At 30.3% G+C, this 21,752-nt stretch overlaps 1 protein-coding gene across 1 annotated transcript; it reads right to left on the bottom strand.

Annotated features, from left to right (window-relative positions):
* Positions 1–395: 395 nt before the first annotated feature.
* On the bottom strand, positions 396–4,353 carry LOC18100132 (probable pectate lyase 12). Its single transcript, XM_006381320.3, has 5 exons — positions 4,003–4,353; positions 3,265–3,728; positions 2,458–2,900; positions 1,104–1,312; positions 396–683 (listed from the first exon to the last, which is right to left on the bottom strand). Exons 1-5 carry the CDS (start codon positions 4,131–4,133, stop codon positions 470–472), a joined length of 1,461 nt encoding a protein of 486 aa, XP_006381382.3. The 5' UTR covers positions 4,134–4,353; the 3' UTR covers positions 396–469.
* Between the last annotated feature and the right edge of the window lie 17,399 nt (positions 4,354–21,752).

Below are 21,752 nucleotides of genomic sequence, written 5' to 3'. Positions count from 1 at the left end.
AATATACATCAAATTTTGAATTCATAGTTAATTTTTTATATTAAAAAAGTAATATAACTCGATACGAAGCACAAATCAGATATCTAATAAAAACCATGCCTTGATAGCATTTATGTGGATGTCACATGCTTTTATTGTTTTATCTTTTTAGGGGTATAAAATTAAAACTGTAAGATTTAGATGGGATAATTATTGCGAGAATCGGTGAAAACAGGTTCTTAATAGAATTGCGGATGTTAAATTAAAATGGTGAAATTTTATATTGTTTGAAAATATAGTAGAGATTATTTTTTAAAGTATTTTAGCTTAAAAATATATCAAAATAATTTTTTTATTTAAAAAAATTATTTATAATATTAACTAATCAAAATAATTCAAAAATAAAAAAAACAAAATTTAAAACTAAAAAAATTCAAAATCCTTTAAAAGTTCAGTTTAACCAAGGAAAAATTACAACTTAGTTTTCCTGCTACAACATGGATGTCAGTGCTGCTGCTATAATGTACTGGAAAGATAACAGGTAGATCAGTGCAGTCAAAATAGGAAGAAGAGCATATGGAGAGGGAGGTGGCAACGAAATACTGCTACCGGAGTAGTCATCCAAATAGTCATCGCCTTCGCCGGATCCTAATCCCTCTTTGCCGCCATTTGACCCTGTGCTCCACATTCCCAGATTGTTGTTCCTGCTCATTCCATTTCACTCGGTCATGTCTCACGTAAGTCGTAATAAATTCTTGTAACATTAACTGTCAACTGATTACTTAATCTTCACTGTTTCCCATAGCATCAAAGTGAAAAAAACCTGAGGTTCAGTATTAATTTTTGCCTAGTAACTATTCTTTTGGTGTACAGTTCTGAACTAGTCATGACTCCTTTTAGCAGCCGAAATCCCAACTTAAGAACCAGGTATATGGCAGAAAATCAAGCCCAATATGTCAATGGAAATAAATCCCAGGATTTGATTGGCATCAGAAATAAAAAGTAGGGTTGAGGGTGTTCCTAGAAATTTAGTGAGAGAAAAGGGGATAGAATTAAAGGTAAAAGAGAAGAAGAAAGTAAGGGGGAGAGAGAAAAAGGGAAAGAAAAGAAATGTCACTGTATACCTGCCACCAACACCGAGGACGCCAGAGTGCATGGTGAGGAGGTCAATGAGAACAGCTGACTTGGGCTCCACACTGTAGGCCTTCTCATACTTCACCTCTAGTTCCGCACCTGAGGCCACAAAAAATGCTCCATTAACCAATATGTCTCCCTCCGATCTCCAATTCCAACCTCTCCAATCATCTTCCGCCGTGTCCACCCGCTTTGTAACCTGCACAAACCACACCCTCCCTTTCATGCTCACTCTACTCGACATTAGCTATTAAGTATACTTCGACTTTGAAAATACGATAGTAATTATGGTTAAAAAGTATTTGAAAATATATCAAACATCTGAATATCAAAATAATAAAAAAATATAAAAAAAATTAAATTTTTAAAAAATATAATTTAAATCGTGTTTTTAAACACTGTTTTCATAAAAATAAAAATAAAAAACAAGAGTTTTGTCAAAACTCTTGCTTCTTTATTTTTTAATTTTTCATTCTATATTATTTGGTCTATGGTCGCTCCAAATGATACGAAACGATTCATCTAACAGAACCCAACTAGTTTAAGATTAAGCCTTTCTTCTTATTGTAGTTGTACGAATTTGAATAATTTTAAATATATATATATATATATATATATATTAAAAGACATAAACATGTTTTTTTATAAAATATTTAGTGTTTAGATTTTACTATTGCAATTTAAAAAAATATATTTTTAATTCTAATTTTTTAAAAAATATATATTTAATTAAAACAACTAAAGTTTTACACGCGATATAAATAAAAAGTAAATCCCAAAGACCATCAAGACACCAAACACACTCTTGGTATTATTACTCTACTCATTTGCTCCTGCTGTGTGCTTTATTCTAATAATTAGGATTTTGCACCGAATTTTCTGTTTTCTTCGAAAATGGCGACATACGGGTCAAATCTTGTTTTGAAAAATTGTCTCAATTATTATCTGTCCTCATGCCTGCCACCAAACTGAAGGGCATATTTCAAAAAGAAGACTTGTTAAAGACAAAAGCAAGAATAGAAATTGCTTAGAGATTGGAATATTTAGATATAAAAGTGGATTTGGGGTTCTATTAAAGATGCGAACCAGTACCATTTTTTGTTTTTCTAGTGGCCGGATTATATGACGAGTAAAATCTTCAAAGGAAAAACTCCCAGCAGAAAATATATATATTATTATATACTAGGGTTTTCATGTTTATAAATTCAGCAATGATAACCCCACCTTGAAAAGTACTTGAAATCTGGTGATTAGCCATTAGGGCATAGGCCCATCAAAATGCAAAATAGTAACACCATTACAGAAAAGAACAAAAGCGTGAATCAGCAGTAGTTTTATTTTTACCTCTTTAGCATTGCGATTGGAAGGAGCTGTGTAACGATTCCCTTGGCTGTTAATGGTAGGGTTACCACTACCACCAATAGCGTACATTTCCCACTGTGTAAAATCATTATTCACCACATGAATATACCCTCTTCTACATCTAGGCATTCTCTGCACCAACTTCTCACCAAAGTGGTTGAAGGCTATGGTCACCTGCATCCCGGAGTCAGGCGAGTAATCATCACTGTGACCTAGCAGCATAACCTCATTGTGATGGGAGAAAAAGTTGTTTGATATTGTGATCCCTGTGGACCCCATCACAGCATCAATCAGACCGTCCTTACAATGAGAAAGTGAGCAGTGATCAATCCATATGTCTTTGGAGCCGAAGATGGAAATGCCATCACCATCCGACTTGGTCCGGTACCCAAAGTGGGTCGGGCTTGAACGCACATTAGTATTACCTGCGTTGTGAACAAGACAGAGAGAGTTTGTCACCATTTCTCCCAGTTCTTGAGTGAGGGTTTACTGCAATTTTGGAATCTTATGGTTATTTTAATCAATATCTCGCAGCTGCCCACACTCCAGGATCAACCAAAAAAAAAAACATTTTCAGTTTTCTCCAATTACCTGAAGAAATTTGGGGTTACTAGGACCCACCCACAATAAAGAAAGTAGTTAAAGATGAAAAGGTAGGATTCTAAACGGATCCTAAGTTCAGCTAAAAAGTTCTTTAGCATCTTGGATTATGGTAAATCCTGGATATATTGCGCCACTCAGAAAGGAAAAGAGAAGAAAATAAAGGAGCAAATGGAGACAAAACTTTACCTGACTGAACACAATGGTGAATGTGTATGTTGTGAATAATAACATTGCTTATATACTGCAGAGTAATGCAGCCACCACCCGAAATGTGAACATTAGCCCCACGCCCATCAAGGGTTTTATAGCTATTAAAAATGAGTTCTTGGGACAATTTAATGAGCATGTTAGTGGGAAACACAATCCAAAGGGGCTGAGGTTGTATCACAGCATATCTGAGAGTGCCTGGCCTTGGATTGACAGCATCATCATCCGAGGAGTCAGTCACTATATAATATTCACCGTTCTTGCCACCCATTGCGTACTGCCCGAACCCAATAGCGCAATCCGCCAGCCTCTGGCGATTGTTGGGCCAGTCTGGGTCACACTTCCAGCAATCATCTATGGGGTTACCTGTTAGGCATGTGGATTGATCTTCTTGAGACAGTACTTGTAGCGTTTGCCTTCTTGATACGGAAGCACTTACTCTTCTGCGTTCAATGAAAGTTCAATTTTTAAAACTAGAGTGACCTTAACGACACAGTAACCCAGTGAAAAAAATGAAAATACAGCAAGGATCCCGTTTAATCTTGAACCTGCAGGACCCAAAACAATTCATACAAAGAAATTTTGCAGCTGGGAACTGGAAAACATGAATGGAGTAAAATACAAAGAAATGCAGACAACTCAGTCAGCCAACATACATATATATAAGAACCAAGAACAAATTAAAACGACAGGGCTAAGTTAGACTCGGCATTGTACCTCTGAACTTCTTGAACAACTTCTTCAGGGTTGGGGTGTGGCACCAGAAGGGTGCGGTTAAGCATTGCCGACCCAAGTGGAGAAAATGAGCTAAGAATCAGAGTTAGGACAATGCAGCTTATTGTAAGCATTGTGTTGCTCAAGTTGAGGCTGGAGAAATGGGTGCTTTCACTGGAGCGTGGTTCTAAAGAGGCAGCGCTACAGCTTTCCAAGTTGCAGCATTCTTTTGGGATTTTGAATATTGTGACCTAAGTAGAAATGTTACTCTTAAGTCTTAAATGTAATTATTCATACATGTGTATGAGTGGAGAAGATAACCACTTTATCTCTTTCTCTCACTCTTTTGTCTTCTTTATCCCCATTAGTGTTTGATTTATAATCATGGAAACTGACCCTTTAGAGATTTCATTTGACAGTGGTAAAAAGGAAAGGAGATCAGGCACCCCCTAACAATTTATAACAAAATAATCATATACTAATACCAATTCCACTACACTGATCAAGTTTTTATCCATATGAACTTAATTTGGCGTATAATGATTCCTTAATTACATAGTTTTTATCCACAGAAATCTCTAGTTATGTGATAATTTATGGAGAAGAGAAGTGTGTTTATTCCAGTCTCATCCTTCCAAGTTATGTTGGAATTATTTTACAAGTCAGAATCTATTTTGATTTACATGCTCTCTCATATACAATATATCATAGAGTATTAAAAATCAATTTTGTTAAATATAATTTTAGATTATTGTTCAAAAAATTGAAAAACTAAGGATCAAATTTAATATAAGAAAAAAAAAGTTTTTTCCACTTATACTGTTCAAAAGACACATAAAAGTTTCATTTGATCCTGAAGTTTCATCTTTTGATAATTTACTCCCTGTTCTTTTAACTTTTACATTTTAGTTATAAAACTTTATTTATTTTGTACTTTAGTCCTAGTCATTGTGAAAGAATAAAGAAAGTCTTCGGAAAAAAAAAGAACAGAGAAAAAAGCTCTCAAGTGATCAAATTTCAGCCACCAATAACTATGATTTCAATATCTATGCATTCATCTTTAAGGAAAAAAAAAAACCTTAATGAGAATTGTTTATATGATGCTCCTACATATAAATAAGGGTGTAATAAATTATATTCATTAAAATTGATTTTAAATTTTTCTTCATATTAAAATATGTCTTGTTGTTAGAAAATGAAGTTTAGAGGTCAATATAATATTTTTGGGTTAAAAAAGATTAAAATTTTGGTTTTTTGAGTTCAAATACTTCAAACTTATTCCTGGGTCACTAAAGCCACCTCCAATTATAGGAAAATGCTGCAGACATACACCGTGTTGTTTGCTCAGGCGAACATCGCCATTTTAAATAAAAAAAAAGGTTGACAACATGTTATTTGATTGTTTTTTTTTTAAAAAAAAAAAACCAAGCATACAAGATAAGCCTTCCAGACCCAAGCATGCTTGGGCTTTTGAATTTTAAGCGAAGCATGCAGGCCCATCCTTCTAGCCTATACACGCCTGACTTTTTTAAAATGGCCTTTTTTTTATTTTTTGTTTTATATTTTATAATAAAATTCTCTTTAAATAAATGTTTTATAATGATATTTAAATAATTATTCAATAATATCATAGTTCTTAAATAATTTTATACCTTTCTATGGTAATATTAATAATTACTTTTTGAATGATTATATATGAACCTGATATTCATATTTTAAAAAACAATTATTCATGAATATTGAGTAAAATATATGTGTTATTATTTTTTATTGTAAATTTTCATATATTTTTTTGTTAGATTTCATATTCTTATATTAACTAAAACATTTATGGTAAAATTTATCGATGAATGATTTTTTATTTTAATTTAATTTATTATATTTGCTTTTAATATTATGATACATTTTTATTTAAAAAATAATTCTTCTAAAAAAAAATAAATTTTTTTGTTAAAAAAAAACAACACATGAATACAAAAAGGGAATTTTTTATTAAAGAGATATGTTTTCCTCTTTATTTCAAATCAGTAGGATTTTTTTAAATATTTGTTTTATTTTTATTTTTTAGTTAATAAACCATACTTCTAATAAAAATTTATTTTTTTAAAACAAAACAATATATAAGAATAAAAAAGTGAATTTTGACTAAAAATATATTTGTTAACTAGTGAATGGGGTGGGAGATTAAGACCGATGAACTTGGGTTTAGGAGTCTCTTTGATACTTAAATTAGCACTAGTGTAGAAGAAATAAAGCCTTAAAGGTTATGTTTTGATGCTTAGGTTAACATTGATGTTGAAGGAAAAAGCCTTAGAGGACTTCATAGCTTATGGACATTTATATAGTCACGAGCGACACCAACTTGCATGGAAACAATGTTAGAAATGGAAAAAATATTATGACACTTATTTTAGATATCTTTTTATGAGATAATAGCCTCTAATGGTTAGTAATTTAAAATTAAGTGAAAAAAATGACATAACAAGGGGGACGCTTGGTCATTCCTCTAAGAGGGGGAATGTTACGGGGAGAGCATGTAGTCAAATTAAAGAGTATGTTTGTTTTTGTGTTTTAAAAGTTTTTATAAAAAAATTTATTTTTTATTTATTTTTTTATTTTAAATTAATATTTTTTTTATTTTTTAAATCATTTTGATATGTTGGTATTAAAAATAATTTTTTAAATATAAAAAAATATTATTTTAATAAATATTTTAAAAAATAATCATTATTATATTGGAAAATATTCATTTAACCCTCTTAACGAGGGAAACATATTGATTCTACCAAAAGGTAAGGTAGATGCGTGACCAATTCGTTAAAAAAGGATGCACAGTCAGGTTAAATTGTGTGGGGGAAGACACGTAGGCGGATCATCTACAAGAGGATGAAGAGCCCAGTCATGTTGAGGAGGGACACCTATTCACTCCGCCATGAAGGGTGTACGTATGGGCAGTCCATTCATGGGGAACACGAGATTTAGCAAACCCAAATCTCAATTATGCCATTCCATTAATGCTCTCTTGGAAGATAGTATCTTCGATGTGTGGTCTCTGTGTGTGTGTGTGCAATGTACAGATTATATTCTTTTTATTCTTACATAGGCTAAATATCTTTATTTCATTGAGATATAGTTTTTTATTTTTTTTAATAAGCAATCCTTTTCAAACACGTTGATTTTTTTTAGCCCCCGTTTTGCATACCAAGTACTGTCTGGGATCTAAATATCTAATTAAGTGGTAATTATCCTTTTCCGATTTAACCAAAACCGGTACACATGACTGGGATCCTTAAATGAAATTGGTACAACCTTAAAGAATAATTCATCGGACATTAAGTTTGCTTATTAATAGTTAAGAGTTCAAGTCCTTTTAAAGTTATTAAAGGATTACATAATCGTTAATTTCTAAATCTATCAGATTAGTCGAGATATGTGCAAGTTGATCCAAATACTTATATTAATAAAAAAAAAATAATCTGAATTAACCATTTATTTTGGCTATAAATGACTGCCCAACTTATCTTTCCTTTCTTCTTTTTTTTTTTTTTAATGGTCGCAATCCAACTTAAATACAATTTTTTTTTTTTTAATGTTAGATTCAAAAGTTGATTACGTTAATTGAGGGAGCAATTGGGAGGGAATGAAGATTCTTCCCGGTTGATGCGGGCAGCAATGGAGAGCCTATCTTCTTTTTATGGACAAGAACATGGGGATTGGTAAAGCAAGCAAGAACATCTGCTATTAGCAAAGAAGCAACTGTGCTGCTTTCATGTCCTGTTTCCCTTTCCCGTTTCGGGCCCCTCAATTTCTGACATCTGAATTAATGTCTTGCGCAGTGCTCTGTTCTTACAGCATCCAGTTTTCACTGAAGAACTTCCTTGGACTTCAAAATCCTATTCCAAGTCTCCTCCTCCAAGCAATTAGATAATAAACATCTTTCCTGTGCTAAAGTTAAAAATGGTTTTTAAAAAATAAAAAAATATTATTTTAATATACTTTTAAATAAAAAATAATAATTTTATAAAATTTCCTAACGAAACTAAATATATGGTGGCACTGCATCCCAGTTGGAGGCACTATATTCTTTTTTTCTCCTTGAAGAAAAATTGTAAGTAAATAGCATTGAGCAGATTGGATGTTGGATTAATTTTGGCGCCGTCGTGTTCCAAACGTTGTTAATAAAAATTTGAAAAAATATTTTTTAAAAAACAAAATTATTATTTTTTTATGCTTTCATATCTTTTATTATTTTAAAGTTAAAAATAGTTTTTAAAAAATAAAAAATAATTTTGATATATTTTCAAGCAAAAATTACTTTAAAAAACAACTACTATTTAAAAAAACAATTCTTGTTAGTTTTGATACACCGTGTTCTGTTTTACTGGCTTCAGGTCTATTTGAGATTGTAATGGTGATTATGGTTCAAAGTATTTTTGTTTAGAAATGTATTAAAATGATATTTTTATTATTATTTTTAAAAAATTATTTTTAATATCAGTTCATTAAAATAATTTAAAAACATTAAAAAAAAAACTATTTTTAACAAAAAAAAAAATTAAATGTATAGGAACGCGGTTTTTACCCTTTATATATATATATATATATAAACACGGTGCCTGCTGCTGGCTTCACCAGTTATCGAGGAATAAAAACTTTGTGATTCCCGTCTTTGAAATTTTGTTCAAAAGCACTGGATGTGTATATTCTTTTCCTCAACAACATGCAAAGCAGAACATGGAACATTACTTTGGATTAAAAAAAAGACAAACTAGATATGTACCCCTTACTTATATATGATATCTTAATTTAGCGCTCTAAATTCTAATTTTAACAATTTCACCCTTGAACTAGCATGATTATTATAATGCTTCAACATCCCTTCGAAGTACTTCTATAAATAAAATTAAAGCCTCAGCATCGCTTATGTATGTATATAGTGCACATACCTCTAGTTTCCCATCAAAACGCTTCGATTGATGAGGTTATTAAGAGTTCAATTATGTGAATTATATGAAAATAAACTGAAGAATAATATATATTTTTGGAATTGGAGGTCAGATGCTTTGTGGATTCGCGCTGTTGGGATTTCATCTTTGTCAATCAAAGTATGCAGAGGGGTAAATTGCACATCTTTGATAACATAAAGGACTATATTAGCGAGTGAACATGTAGTTTTCCCCCAAAATGAAGAGAAAATTAAAGACATATACTTTATATTGGTGAAAATCTTCTGTTAATTTCAAGATTTGAGTACAGAAAATAAAAAGAAAAGGATCAAATCTCCTTATGCACCCAACAACCTCTTAAAGTTCATACTAGGAGATTATGATTGGCGGAATAATCGTCCCATTTTTTCAGTGAAAACGAAAAAGAAAAATTCCTCATCAAAGAAAGAGAAAAGTTGTTTTGGACTCATGAATGAGAATCACTTTTCTGGACTGAAACACGACTTAGGAATCAGGAGTCGGGACTTGGTCTTGGAGCATTCTTCCATGCATCCAGATTCTCCAATAAATTTTATAAATTTTCAGGTATTGCTGCCCAAGTAAATTACATAAAATGCCCTTAAGTGCTATTTGGAATTGCGTTTTAAACCATGTTTGTAAAAAATTTAAATTTTATTTATTTATTTTTTATATATATTTTTGAATTGTTTTGATGTGATGATGTCAAAAAAAAATTTAAAAAAATAAAAAAAAAATTATTTTAATATATTTACGAGCGAAAAATACTTTGAAAAGTAACCGCTATTGTATTCTCAGACACTCCACTTCCACTAGTTATCTAGCCATCGCTTTATCGCGGATCAGATCAAAATTAATTTTATTGACATAAAAATCAAATTGCAACTGTTATCAACGTGTTTTCTAAAATGTATATATTTAATAAAATTGATACGCGTTAACATATATCAATATTATCAAAATGATATTTTTTAACCAACTTAAATCGTGTGATTTAAACTACGTTTAATATAATATGATTAATTTGACAAGTCCAATCACAACCATTCGACCTCATCAAAACCAAGTTTGACTAACAAAATTATAGACACTGCTGTGTTTTTTATATATATAAATATTAACATGACGATGTTCTTGATGGACCCGAGTCTTAAGGCATGGCCCAGCTAAATCAGTCAACCAGTGCAAAACCCAGTTTGCTTTAAAAATAAAAGCAATGTCGATCCAATGTTTTTTTTTTATTAAAAAAATACTGGGATGACAATATTTTGAATGGATTCAGGTCAAACCGAGTATTGAGATGAGAACATTTTGAATGGATTCAGGTCAAACCAGGTTAACCTGCCCAACTCGTGACCTAGGTCATAGCTTTCACCAGGTTTAATAACCTTGTCTTTTGAAATTTATTTTTTGTTTAATTAAACGATTAACAATATAAAAATATGAGGGAGAGTTTTAATCAAAATTTAAATAAAAAATAATATAAACTTAAAAATACATAAAAAAAAATAAGAGGTGTTTGAGTAAGGGTACTTATAATTTATTTCCAAGCTTACTTATAGAAAAAATCAGTATCATTGATCTTCTCTCATTAAATAGAACCTGGTGATACTAAGATTTGTTATTTTTTTGCCAAACTATTGCAAATGGATAACTTTTTCTCTGTATCACTGTAATGTGATAGCTTTCTCTCTTCTTTTGAACCAAAATGAAACTTTAAAAAAAATAAAGGACTGTACTAAAAAAATAAAAATAAAAGGATTAAAAAGAACTTTGTCATGCTAATTTAATGATTTGTCGTTTTACACTTTGATACCATATTTTTTTATTGTGTTATTTTTATAATAAATCATAAAAAAATCAGTTACTAACTTGATAAAAATAGGATCCAATTCAAAAATTCAAAAAAAGACAAGAAATTGTGTCAATCTACAGTATAAATGACTGTTACTTTTCGTCAAATATTTTACTGTTTGCCCTTTAAAAAAAAAGAATCGTATCGTTGCTTTGCATTTTCTTCTACTTCTTCTTCCTTTTGTTATAGTATATTGATGCTAAGAGAGGTAACAGTCATTTATACTGTATAGGGTCCCGTAGGTATGATTAAAAAGGCATTAATATAATTCCTAGATAATTTGATCAGCAGTGGGCTATATGGGGTCCCTTAGGTATCGAGACTTTCTCCACCCAAAGCACTGCACATGAGGCCTACTGAAGGGTTGCTTTTTGACTCTTGTCGCCTCGTAGATCCCACCTCTGACATAAATCATGCATGGTGGTAGGGTCATTTACATTAGCCTTTGGTCAAATTTTACATGTCATAAATGCACCTCCCTCCTGAATTTCAACCAAAATGCGTGTATATTATAGAGGATATATGATTATAAATACCCCAAAAGTCAAGATTTCTTTGCTGGAGATGCCATCTTTCTCTCCTCGAAACTTATCCAGAATGGGACAACATCACTGGACTTTAGCTATTATTGTAATGTCAGCTATCCTTTTCCTCTGTTTCGATTCTTAACTGCAGCTGAAAGTCCGAGTCCGCGTTCACAAATGGGAGCAAGCATTGTAGATACTCCATTAAAGTCATGGCTCTGCTCTCCGGTGTATCGGTTATTTTTCAAGTCATGGTTCCAGTCATATTAAAAAATCACGAAATACAGTTTTAACTGCAAAAATAAACAGCCTCCCAGTCGGAAGTCCTACTCTCAGGATCAACACTTTGGTCCCTACGCAAGGGATTTGGAGAGAAGGCTGCAAGTGCTGCGGTTCACATTTATGTTGTTATTTTGTAGGATTTCTTTTTATATATAAATAGAAGGTGCATTTATACTTCTTCTTCTTCAAGTATAATATATGTCCCTTTTCTTTTATCATTGTTGACTGTAATTGGTATAAGTTAGTATTGAGATCTTAAGTACCAGGTTATGACATCATAGAGCAACCCATACATGCATGTTGCCATGTTAAACGCCCTGTAAACGTAATTTGATGAGAAGATAAAAAAAAAAAATACAAGGCAGCGAGCGTTATAAAAGTAAATAAAATAGTAGTACTCAATAATTAATAAAATAAAATTGAACCTGATCCATTTTTATATATATATATATATATATATATATATATATGTCATTTGTTAGAGAATAATATAAATCATATTCTAGAATCTTACCTAACAGCTTAAGTTATTGGGTCGAGATCGTTATTTAACATGATATTAGAGCCTTGATGACCAAGCGGTTACGAGTTCGAATCTCACCATCTCTATTTATTTGATAAAAATTAAGCACATGGTAATGCAAGTTTATGTAAGTTTCAAGTTCAAAAAGTTTTCACTTGAGGGGTGTATTAGAAAATAATATAAATCATATCTTGGAACCTTACCTAACAGTTTAAGCTATTGGGTTGAGATAGTTCTTTGATATCCTTTTTTATTATGGAAAAAAAAAACTTTGTAGGGCATTCGTGTTATAATTAATTAATTGTGTTTTTCATATTTATACATATTTTTGCGAACATAATTAATTAGATATAGATATATTAATAAATTTTTTCATGCCATTACATATTAATTTTGAAGAATTTTGTAGTGCATACATATATAGAAACATATCTTCAAAAATAAAATAAAATTCAGCAACATATTTTGACCTCAAATTATAACCAACCAGCCTATTGGCAGTTAGTACGTACATTACAAAGACTCTAAAAAACGTGGGGAAAATATTGTTTCCCCACGCACTATAACTAGGTTTTATGGGCAACGTGGATTAACCGTGTCAACGAGTTTTTTTTTTTTTTTTTTTATCTCTCTCTTTTTTTTTTTTAATCTTTTCTTTTATGGGCTTGATTGGAGGCTAATTTGGCTAAAATTATTAACAATTAACAAAATTAAATGACAGGCAATTAAAATGAAACACGTGAGGAAGAATAACGGTGTTTTAGTTAGAAACTTTTTTCGGAATGTTTACCTTAGTCTTTTGTGTCCTTTATTTTTTGAAGTTTTAGAAAAAATTAATTTTGATTAAATATTTTATTTTTCTTAGTTCTTAATTTGAGAAATAAAAGAAAAAATTATTGAATTCCAGCAATAAAAAATAATAATATTAATATTAATTCCAACCACCAAAATAATTAATCTTTGTTTTATATAACGATGATAGTTCCTCTTAAATGTTATTGAATATTAAAAGTGCTTAAAAAAAAATATTTGAGTTTGGAAAGATTTTTTATTTCTAGACAATTTCAGGTTTTGAGGTTGTTTTAAATTATTTTAATAAGATTTATATGATATTTTAAATAAAAAAATAAATTGAAAAGTAATTTTTGAAATATTTGGAGTTTGAAGAAACCATAATCAGCTCTTCCAATTTAAATGACTGACAGCAAGATGCAATTGTAAGCTGCATTGGTCTGAGTGAATGCCAACATCAAAGTACTGTCAAACTAATTTGGGGCCCTCCGGCTCCGGGGACGGGCAAAACAAAGATGGTTGGTTTATTATTGTTTTCTCCACTTAAGTTGAAGTGCAGGACCCTCACATCTGGGCACAATCGTCATTTAACTCTTTTTAAAAAATCAATATTTGGGGTAGATGATATGTTATTCGTTTTATCTACTAGCCAAAAAGAATTAATGGCCCAAGCACGTGCATGGATCTTATTAAATTTACCAGACTCAACGATGCCTGTCATTTTCCTTTTTCCTTTTTTATTTTTTTCATTTATGCCTTTTTATGTCTTTTTTCAAAATAAATTTTTGATGTAGATTTAAATTAGTCATTCTCTCTTTTATTTATAATTTTTTAAATAACAGTTATTTTTTAATTATTTTATATGCATTTTATTTTTTAAACAAATTATTCTAATTCATCTATAACTTTTTCTTTTTATATTTTATAAGAATATTTATTTTTTGATAATATTTATAATAAGTGTAATCTTATATAGTATTTTTTTTCTTTTATTTTATTCAATCAATTTTATTTTTGAATAGGTCAAAAGCCTGTATTGTGAGGATAAATATCATTACTTATATATGTTTCTTGATTTTTTCATTTTTGTTTTTATTTATCTCTAATGATTGTTTTTATTTATTTATTTATTAGCACATATATTTCTTGATTTATTTGATTATATATATGCATAATTTTTAATATTTACATTTAAAAAATTTTTATATAAAAAAACATATTGAAAAAACCTGCATTTATAAAAAATTTTATATATATAAAAAAAATCTAGCTCACATTAAGCACGAGCCAAATGACTTATTAGTGACATCTAAAAGTAATTTGGTTGAGGCAGAAAGAACGTTTTACAATATATATTTTTACTATATTTAGTTAATTATGTAATTTGAAATTACTTTTAACAGAGCCAGAGAGGACCACCACTTGACCCTTACTTTTGTGGAGGAGAAATAGAGTGCAGTTAAAAGTGGATACGCATGCCCCTCGGGGGATAAAAACTAATCCTAAATGTTGGAGCAGAAGGATAATTTCAATTTGCTTGGATTGCGGAGGGGAAGCTTTTTCCTGATTTTCAAGACGTGCTTGCTTCGATTGCGCAAATTCGCACGCTTAAAGACAGATAAACTAACTAAAGTAATCTGTTGTTCAAAGCAGCTTCTCGAAGTTGTTGGTCAAACTCAATATTTAGTATATTGTTTTATAACTTGCTCCCATGTGTAATTAAATAATGAAAAGAAAACTATTGCAATCAAAATTTAATTTAATTTAATTTACGGAGATCCATTACTGTTTTATGTTAAAAATTAATTTAATCAAATAAAAAAGTAGATGATATGGTTTGAAATCCTCACTATCTAATTAAAAATATCTTGATACCATATAAAAAATCATTTTAACTTAAAATAAAACCTTAAATTATTATATGAGGTTCCAATATATCGTATAAGATTGTATTTGATGAAGATGCGAAAAAACTTCATATATAAATTGAACTTTCCATGGCTTCATTCTAGGTTGGTGGTGATAAAGTGATGAGTTGGTTTCCAGCTAATAAACTTGGCCACGTGACTAGATGTTTGTTTAAAAAAACAAATCCACTAAAACATAGGTGATTCTATGATACTTAAGTTAATAAATATAGGAGAATAGAATAATGTATAATTTTTTTTTAAAAAAATAAAGATATAGACAGTGTGTCCATAGGTGTAACCTGTATATATATGGTGGTTAGAAATTGTATAGCCTAAATTGGCTTCGGTTGTTAATGCTTTGACTTTTGTGTGGCTAGAACTTGTATGGCACAGTCTAGTATGCTTGGCTTTCTATGACTATCTATAGTTATGTGTGGTCAATGATGGGATCTTGATTTTAGCCGGTGACTAGGTGTATTTATACACCAAAATCTTGAATTTTCTTCATGGAGAAGGAGACATATCATTGGTGGAAAAATTAGCGTGCTACCATTAGCTAGCCATAATGGCTTTGTTGGTTATTGTGTCATGCCATGATTATCATGTCATGCACACTATAATTATAAATGTTGGTGATGAGTAATGTCATTGGCGTAAAAATTGTCGCACGTGTGCGGCGTCGCGGCGATCATCCACCACTCAGGTGTGTCATCTGTCTAGGTAAGTATGGTAAAACAAGAAATTCTTGTCTTTTTCCATGGAAAAGGGAATGAGAGTCGCCGCCTAGTATTTTGGTCACTAGGAACCCTAACTAGTCTCAGATATTGGATACGGAGACTGGTTGCGTAAATTGAAGGTATTAGCACCCCAAATACGCCCTACCTATGGTAGGCTGCATTGTTTTAATGTCTGATAAAATCTAAGGTTTTGTTGTGTTTTCTAGTCGTTGGTCGGTTCTAAGGGTTCAAGAAAAAACCCTCCTCAATAAGAAGGTTCTTTATCTTATGGGTAAAAGCCTAACTGTTCTAGTGTCCACAAAAAGAAACTGATATCCGAAATGCGCCTTACGTGTAAGGTCGTACCCCGGATACTAAAAGACAAATAAAATAAAAAATTTTGTTGTTTTTGAAATTTTAGCCAACGTTCTCATGACTTTAATAAACTGCTTATTAAAGCCAAAATGCATGCTAAAAAAATAACTCTTTTTTGGTGTATGGAAAAAACAATATGATTTTTTAGCTTTGAGATACTTGGCTGTATGCACAAAAAATATTTTTCCTTTTTTTTTAAAATTTGATTTTGTACTTTTCAAAAGTTGACGAAAACCATGTATTTTAATACCAGATTTTTATTTTTACGATGTAAAATACATACCGATATTAAGCAAAAAAAGACATAAATCAAAACGTGTGGAAATCACAAATATTGAAAAATATTTTTTTCTTTAATTTTTTTTTAAATGGGCTGGGCCGACCCGACCCAACAACATGGGCTGAGCCCAGCCCGTGTGAACAGTGCTCTTCACTGTTCACATGTTACATGAACAATGGAGGCGTGACAGGGACGACAAAGGTTGCAGAGAAGGTTGACCTGTGGTGGCGTCGAGGCGGTGCTGCTGGCGGTGGTGGTTGCAACGGTGCTGCTGGGGGCACGATGGCGCGCTAATGGCTTCTTTTTATTTGTTGTGCAGAGGCGAGAACCTCTGTTTTTCTTGTTCCTTTTCTTTTCTTCTTCTGCTCGACGAGCTGCTGCTGCTGGTGGCGATAGAGAGGAGGTGCAACGGTGGCGCTGTTGGGCTGAAGGTGGTCGTCCTCCCCCTCTGCCCCTGCCCCAGCCTTCTCCTTCTTCTTTTTTCTCTTTCCTTTTTTTTCTCTTTCTTCTTCTTTTCTGGTTCTCCTCTTCTCCTTTTTTCACAACATTGTTAAGCACTTTTTATAAGGAAGGAACTATTATTATCTGCCTATGAGAAAGAGTTCTAGCCATAGTATTGGTAGTACAAAAGTGAAGGCTATACTCGTTAACATAAAAACTGATCAACACAGTTTAAAGTATTTAATAGAGTAGAAAATTGGAAGTCTAACTCAACAAAAATGAATTACTAAACTTGTCTCTTTGCCTTGATGGATAAGGAGAATATTATTAATGGATAAGGTATTTAACTTTGCCTCTTTAACTTTTAGAAAATTAGAGATGTAACGGCTTGTAGCTCCTTATCATGTTCCTTCGTGAAACTAAGGCCTCGTTTGTTTGATGAAAAATGGTTTTCTGGAAACCACTTTCCAAACATTCATGTGTTTGTTTGCTATTAGAAAAGTTGGTCAACGGAAAACACTTTCAAGTCAAAGGAAAATTTGGTTTGGTTTACAGGAAAGTGTTTTCCTTTTATTTTGGGCAGAAAACACTTTCCAGAATTTATGAAAAATTTAGAAATATCATTATTTACTGATTATATCAAATTTGGTCCTCAAACTTTTTATTGCTATATATATTTTGTTTTGAATTTTTTTTTCAATTTCATCCTTTAGAATTTGATTTTTATATTAACTTTGGTCCTTATTTTTATGATTGTTATTTGCTTTTCTCTTATCATTTTTTAGTTGAAATTTTTTATCTATCAAATTTGTTCCTCATTTTTTTTATTGTTACTTATTTTATTTGAAATAATTTATGAAATTATAATTATAATTATTTTAATTTCATCATCTTTTAATTTTTTTTATTTGTTAGATTTGATCTTTATTATTTTGATTATTATTTATTTTATTTGAGATAATTTATGAAATTATATTTTTTTTTCAATTTCATTCTCATTTAACTTTTTAATTGGTAAGATTTGTTCCTCATTATTTCAATAAACTTGAAAAAAATAAAATATTAATAAGTTATTTTTCAGCTCATTTTCCATGACATAATCAAATACTGGAAAGTGTTTTCCAACTTATTTTCCATGACATTACCAAACATCGAAAAATAATTCACTTTTCCGTAATTCACTTTCCAAGAAAATCACTTCCCATAAGGAAACCACTTTCCAGCAAACAAACGGGGCTTAAAGTTGTCTTTTTTACCTCTAGTACATGTAATGGAGCTGTATTTTATATTTCCTTTTGATGAAATGTAAGGGTACGATGTTGTTCTTGTATGGCTAGAAGAACATTGTTAAGCACTTGTATTTGATGTGAGAGCTATTAAAGAGCTTGAGTTTATCTAGTAGGAAGATTAATTACTCCTTTTTTTTTTTAGTTTTATTAGCCTTGAAAAAATATGATAGGTCAAAGGGAATGGATTTGCTTTTCAGTTTTCTATAAATAGTGTCATTGATGAAGTCGTGAAAAAACTTTAGATGAAAATTGAATGTCCATGGTTGTTTCCTGGGTTAATGGTGATGGAGTGCTGGGCTGGCCTTTGGTTGATGAGTTTAGTTTGATGGCTAGATGTTTTCTTGAAAAGACAAGTCTCTTGAAGAATAAAGGAGTTTACTATGCTTAAATTAGTAAATGCAAGAGGATAAAATAATGTATAAGAAAAGAAAAATAAAATAAAGTTATAGAAAATGTGTATTTGAGGTGTAGCTTGTGTATGTGTTGGCTAGAAATTGTATAGTATGGCCTGATTGTGGTTGTGAATGCTCTAACTTTTGTGTGGTTATAACTTGTTTGTTTTTGCGTTTCAAAAATATTTATGAAAAAATTGAATTTTTTTTATTTTTTCTTTGCTTCAAATTATTATTTTTAGTATTTTTAGATGTTTTGATGTGTTGATGTTAAAAATAAATTTAAAAAAATAAAAAAAATATTATTTCGATACATTTCCAAGTAAAAACACTTTGAAAAGCAATTGTTATCATAACACCAAACGAGCTCTAACTTTCTATGGCTATCTATAGCTCAATGTGGCCAATGAAATTTGGATTTTGGCAGGTGACTAGGTGTATTTAAACACCTATATCTTTAACTTTCTTAATAGAGAAATAGATATACCATTGATTTAGAAATTGGTGTGCTATTATTGACTAGCCATAATGATTTTATTGGTTGTTGTGCCGTGCATGGATTGTGTCTTGCATGTTATTGGTGAAAATACTAATAATAAATAATATTATTGGTGTAGAAAATAATATATGCTCTATATAAAAAAAAATTATATGCACATAGAAAAAACTATTTGCATAAAAAGTTTGTGCGTGTGACTCCTAATGGAAGGGTGTCCTAAATGGCTGGAATTTTTATTTTATTTTTGCGTATTATCATTCTCATTCTCTAATAAATAAGAATTATAAGGTTTTAATTAACTCCAGTATGGTAATATTTGGTCGTCCACAAGAAACTTGTTGCTGACTGTAATTATTATTGTTGTTGTTATTTTACTCAAACCATTGAAGGAGGATTATGACTAATTTAGCATAGAATAGATACGATTGTCTAAAGAAAATCCTCTCATTGTGTGAATATGTAACGTAAGGGGCAGTAAAGATTTTTACTAAAATTTATTTACTAAATGACGGAACTAAGAATTTCAAATACTAAAATGTAGGTCTCATAATATTTAATTAAGTAATTATAAATATAAAATTCAGTAATTGATAAAATATAAATGGTATGAGGTTTTATCAAATAATAAATAATTCTAGTAATTTTGTTTTTAAAAATACTTATATATACTTTCTTTTTTTTTTCTTTTTTCTTTTTTTTTTGAAAAGGGTTACCTATAATTAGTAAATGTTAATGCTTCCAAGGGAAACCAAGGCTTCGTGCAGACTAATTACGGCCCAATCAATGCAGTAGTCGATAGAGGAGGCCCCACCAACCAACGTTAGAAAACCTGAAGCCCAGACTAGCAATTGGATGGTATAATTCAAAGTGGAGTTGGATTGGAACCACAGAAGCCTCAAACATAAAACACAAAATTTATCATCATTGGAACTTCTGAAATGAATTGATGAAACGATAATACTATAATTTGTTTTGTTTTATTTTTTTAACTATATTTGCGCAAAGGGCTGGAAATTATGCATACCAGGCTCGCTAATGCCAAGAAAAACAATTTGATTTTCAAAATTACTATAAAATTAAATTAAAAAAACTAAAATAAAAGATTTTTTTACTGTACATCACTTAACAAAATACTATTCATTTTCTCTTTTTTTTTTTCTTGCATTTCTTTTTTTTTTTAAATATGTTTTTTTCTTAATTTTCTGGAGGTTGAGCTTTATGATTTGTTACGGTTTACTTTTTATATAATTATCTTAATCTCAGAACCGGTGTCACAAGTTTGACATGTTAACCTAGGCTATGTTTGTTTCCCGGAAAGTGATTTCCAGAAAACCACTTTCCAAACTTTCCTGTGTTTGTTTGCCATTAGAAAAGTTGGTCAACGGAAAACATTTTCCGGTCAACGGAAAATATTTTCCAGTTAAAGAAAAATTTGGCTTGGTTTTCAGGAAAGTGTTTTCCTGAAAAATTTGGGCGGAAAACACTTTACGGAAGTTGTGAAAAATTTAGAAATGTCATATTATTTGCTGATTGTATCAAATTTGGTCCTCAAACTTTTGATTGCTATATATATTTTGTTTTCAATATTTATTTTTCAATTTCATCTCTTAAAATTTAATTTTTATATTAACTTTACTCCTCATTTATATAATTGTTATTTCCTTTTCCCTTATCATTTTTTTATTGAAATTTTTTATCTATCAGATTTGATCCTTATTCTTTTGATTGTTACTTATTTTATTTGAAATAATTTATGAAATGTTAATTATTATTATTTTAATTTCTTCATCTTTTATTTTTTTTATTTTTTAGATTTGATCTCTATTATTTTGATTATTATTTATTTTATTTGAGATAATTTATGAAATTATATTTTTTTTTCAATTTCATTCTCATTCAACTTTTTAATTTGTAAGATTTGTTTCTCATTATTTTAATAAACTTGAGAAAAATAAAACATTAATAAGTTATTTTTCAACTCATTTTCCATGACATAACCAAACACTGAAAAGTGTTTTCCAACTTATTTTCCATTACACTACCAAACATCAGAAAATAATTCACTTTCCCGGAATTCACTTTCCAAAAGAAAACTATTTTCCAGCAAACAAACGGGGCTACTTTACTTGAGTTTTCTTTTCTTTTTTTTTAATTAACATTTTTTCTAATTTCATCATTTAACTTTGGGTCTATTAGGAATGAGGTTACATGATTTATCTTGATTTACTTTATATGAGATGATCTTGATTTCATGATTCAGGTCACGAATTTTGAGGGGTAATATGGGTGGACTAAAGTCATTTTATTGTGTTATTTTTTAGATTGAATTTCTTTTCTAATTCGTACTTTAACAATGGATTGATTGGGAATTGAGCTTCATAATTTGTTTTAATTTGCTTTTTATGAGATTATCTTAATCTCATAACCCCGAATCATAGGTTTGACGGGTTAACCTAAGTTGACTTGAGTCTTTTTTATGTTTTTTTTTAATTCCCTTTGGATATTAGGTTGATTGGAAATTAGATTTCATAATTTGTTCAATTTACTTTTTATGGAGTTATCCTAGTCTTTTGACCTAGATTGTGGGTTTGACAGGTTAATTTGAGTTGTTTTTTATTATCTTCTTTTTTATTATTATTTTTTCACTTTAATCATTCAATACTAAGTTGATTGAGAATTGAACTTCATAATTTTTTTTCACGGTCTCAAGACATGGGTTGTAAATTTGGCAAGTTAACTTCAGTTGATCTAATATATTGTTGTCTTAATATTTTTTTTTCAAAAATATGTTGTTTGGAATTTTTGAGTCAAACTATATTTTTATTGATAGTATGAAGGTTTTTTGGACCCGTCAGGTTGACTAGATCACGTTAGCTCAACTCTCACACAATTTAATCTTGTTTGATTTTAT

The sequence above is a fragment of the Populus trichocarpa genome, chromosome 6, assembly GCF_000002775.5.
Source record: "Populus trichocarpa isolate Nisqually-1 chromosome 6, P.trichocarpa_v4.1, whole genome shotgun sequence".
Taxonomy (NCBI): Eukaryota; Viridiplantae; Streptophyta; class Magnoliopsida; order Malpighiales; family Salicaceae; genus Populus; species Populus trichocarpa.
This window is presented reverse-complemented; position numbering and strand designations above follow the sequence as displayed.

Bases quoted from the DNA above. Each gene is read 5' to 3' on its own strand.
- LOC18100132 (XM_006381320.3), bottom strand. From the start codon at position 4,133: ATGCTTACAATAAGCTGCATTGTCCTAACTCTGATTCTTAGCTCATTT. The intron at 2,901-3,264 runs GTAAAGTTTTGT...TTCACAACGCAG, and splicing joins TCACCATTGTGTTCAGTCAG to GTAATACTAATGTGCGTTCA. The intron at 684-1,103 runs GTATACAGTGAC...TGGAATGAGCAG, and splicing joins GTCCTCGGTGTTGGTGGCAG to GAACAACAATCTGGGAATGT.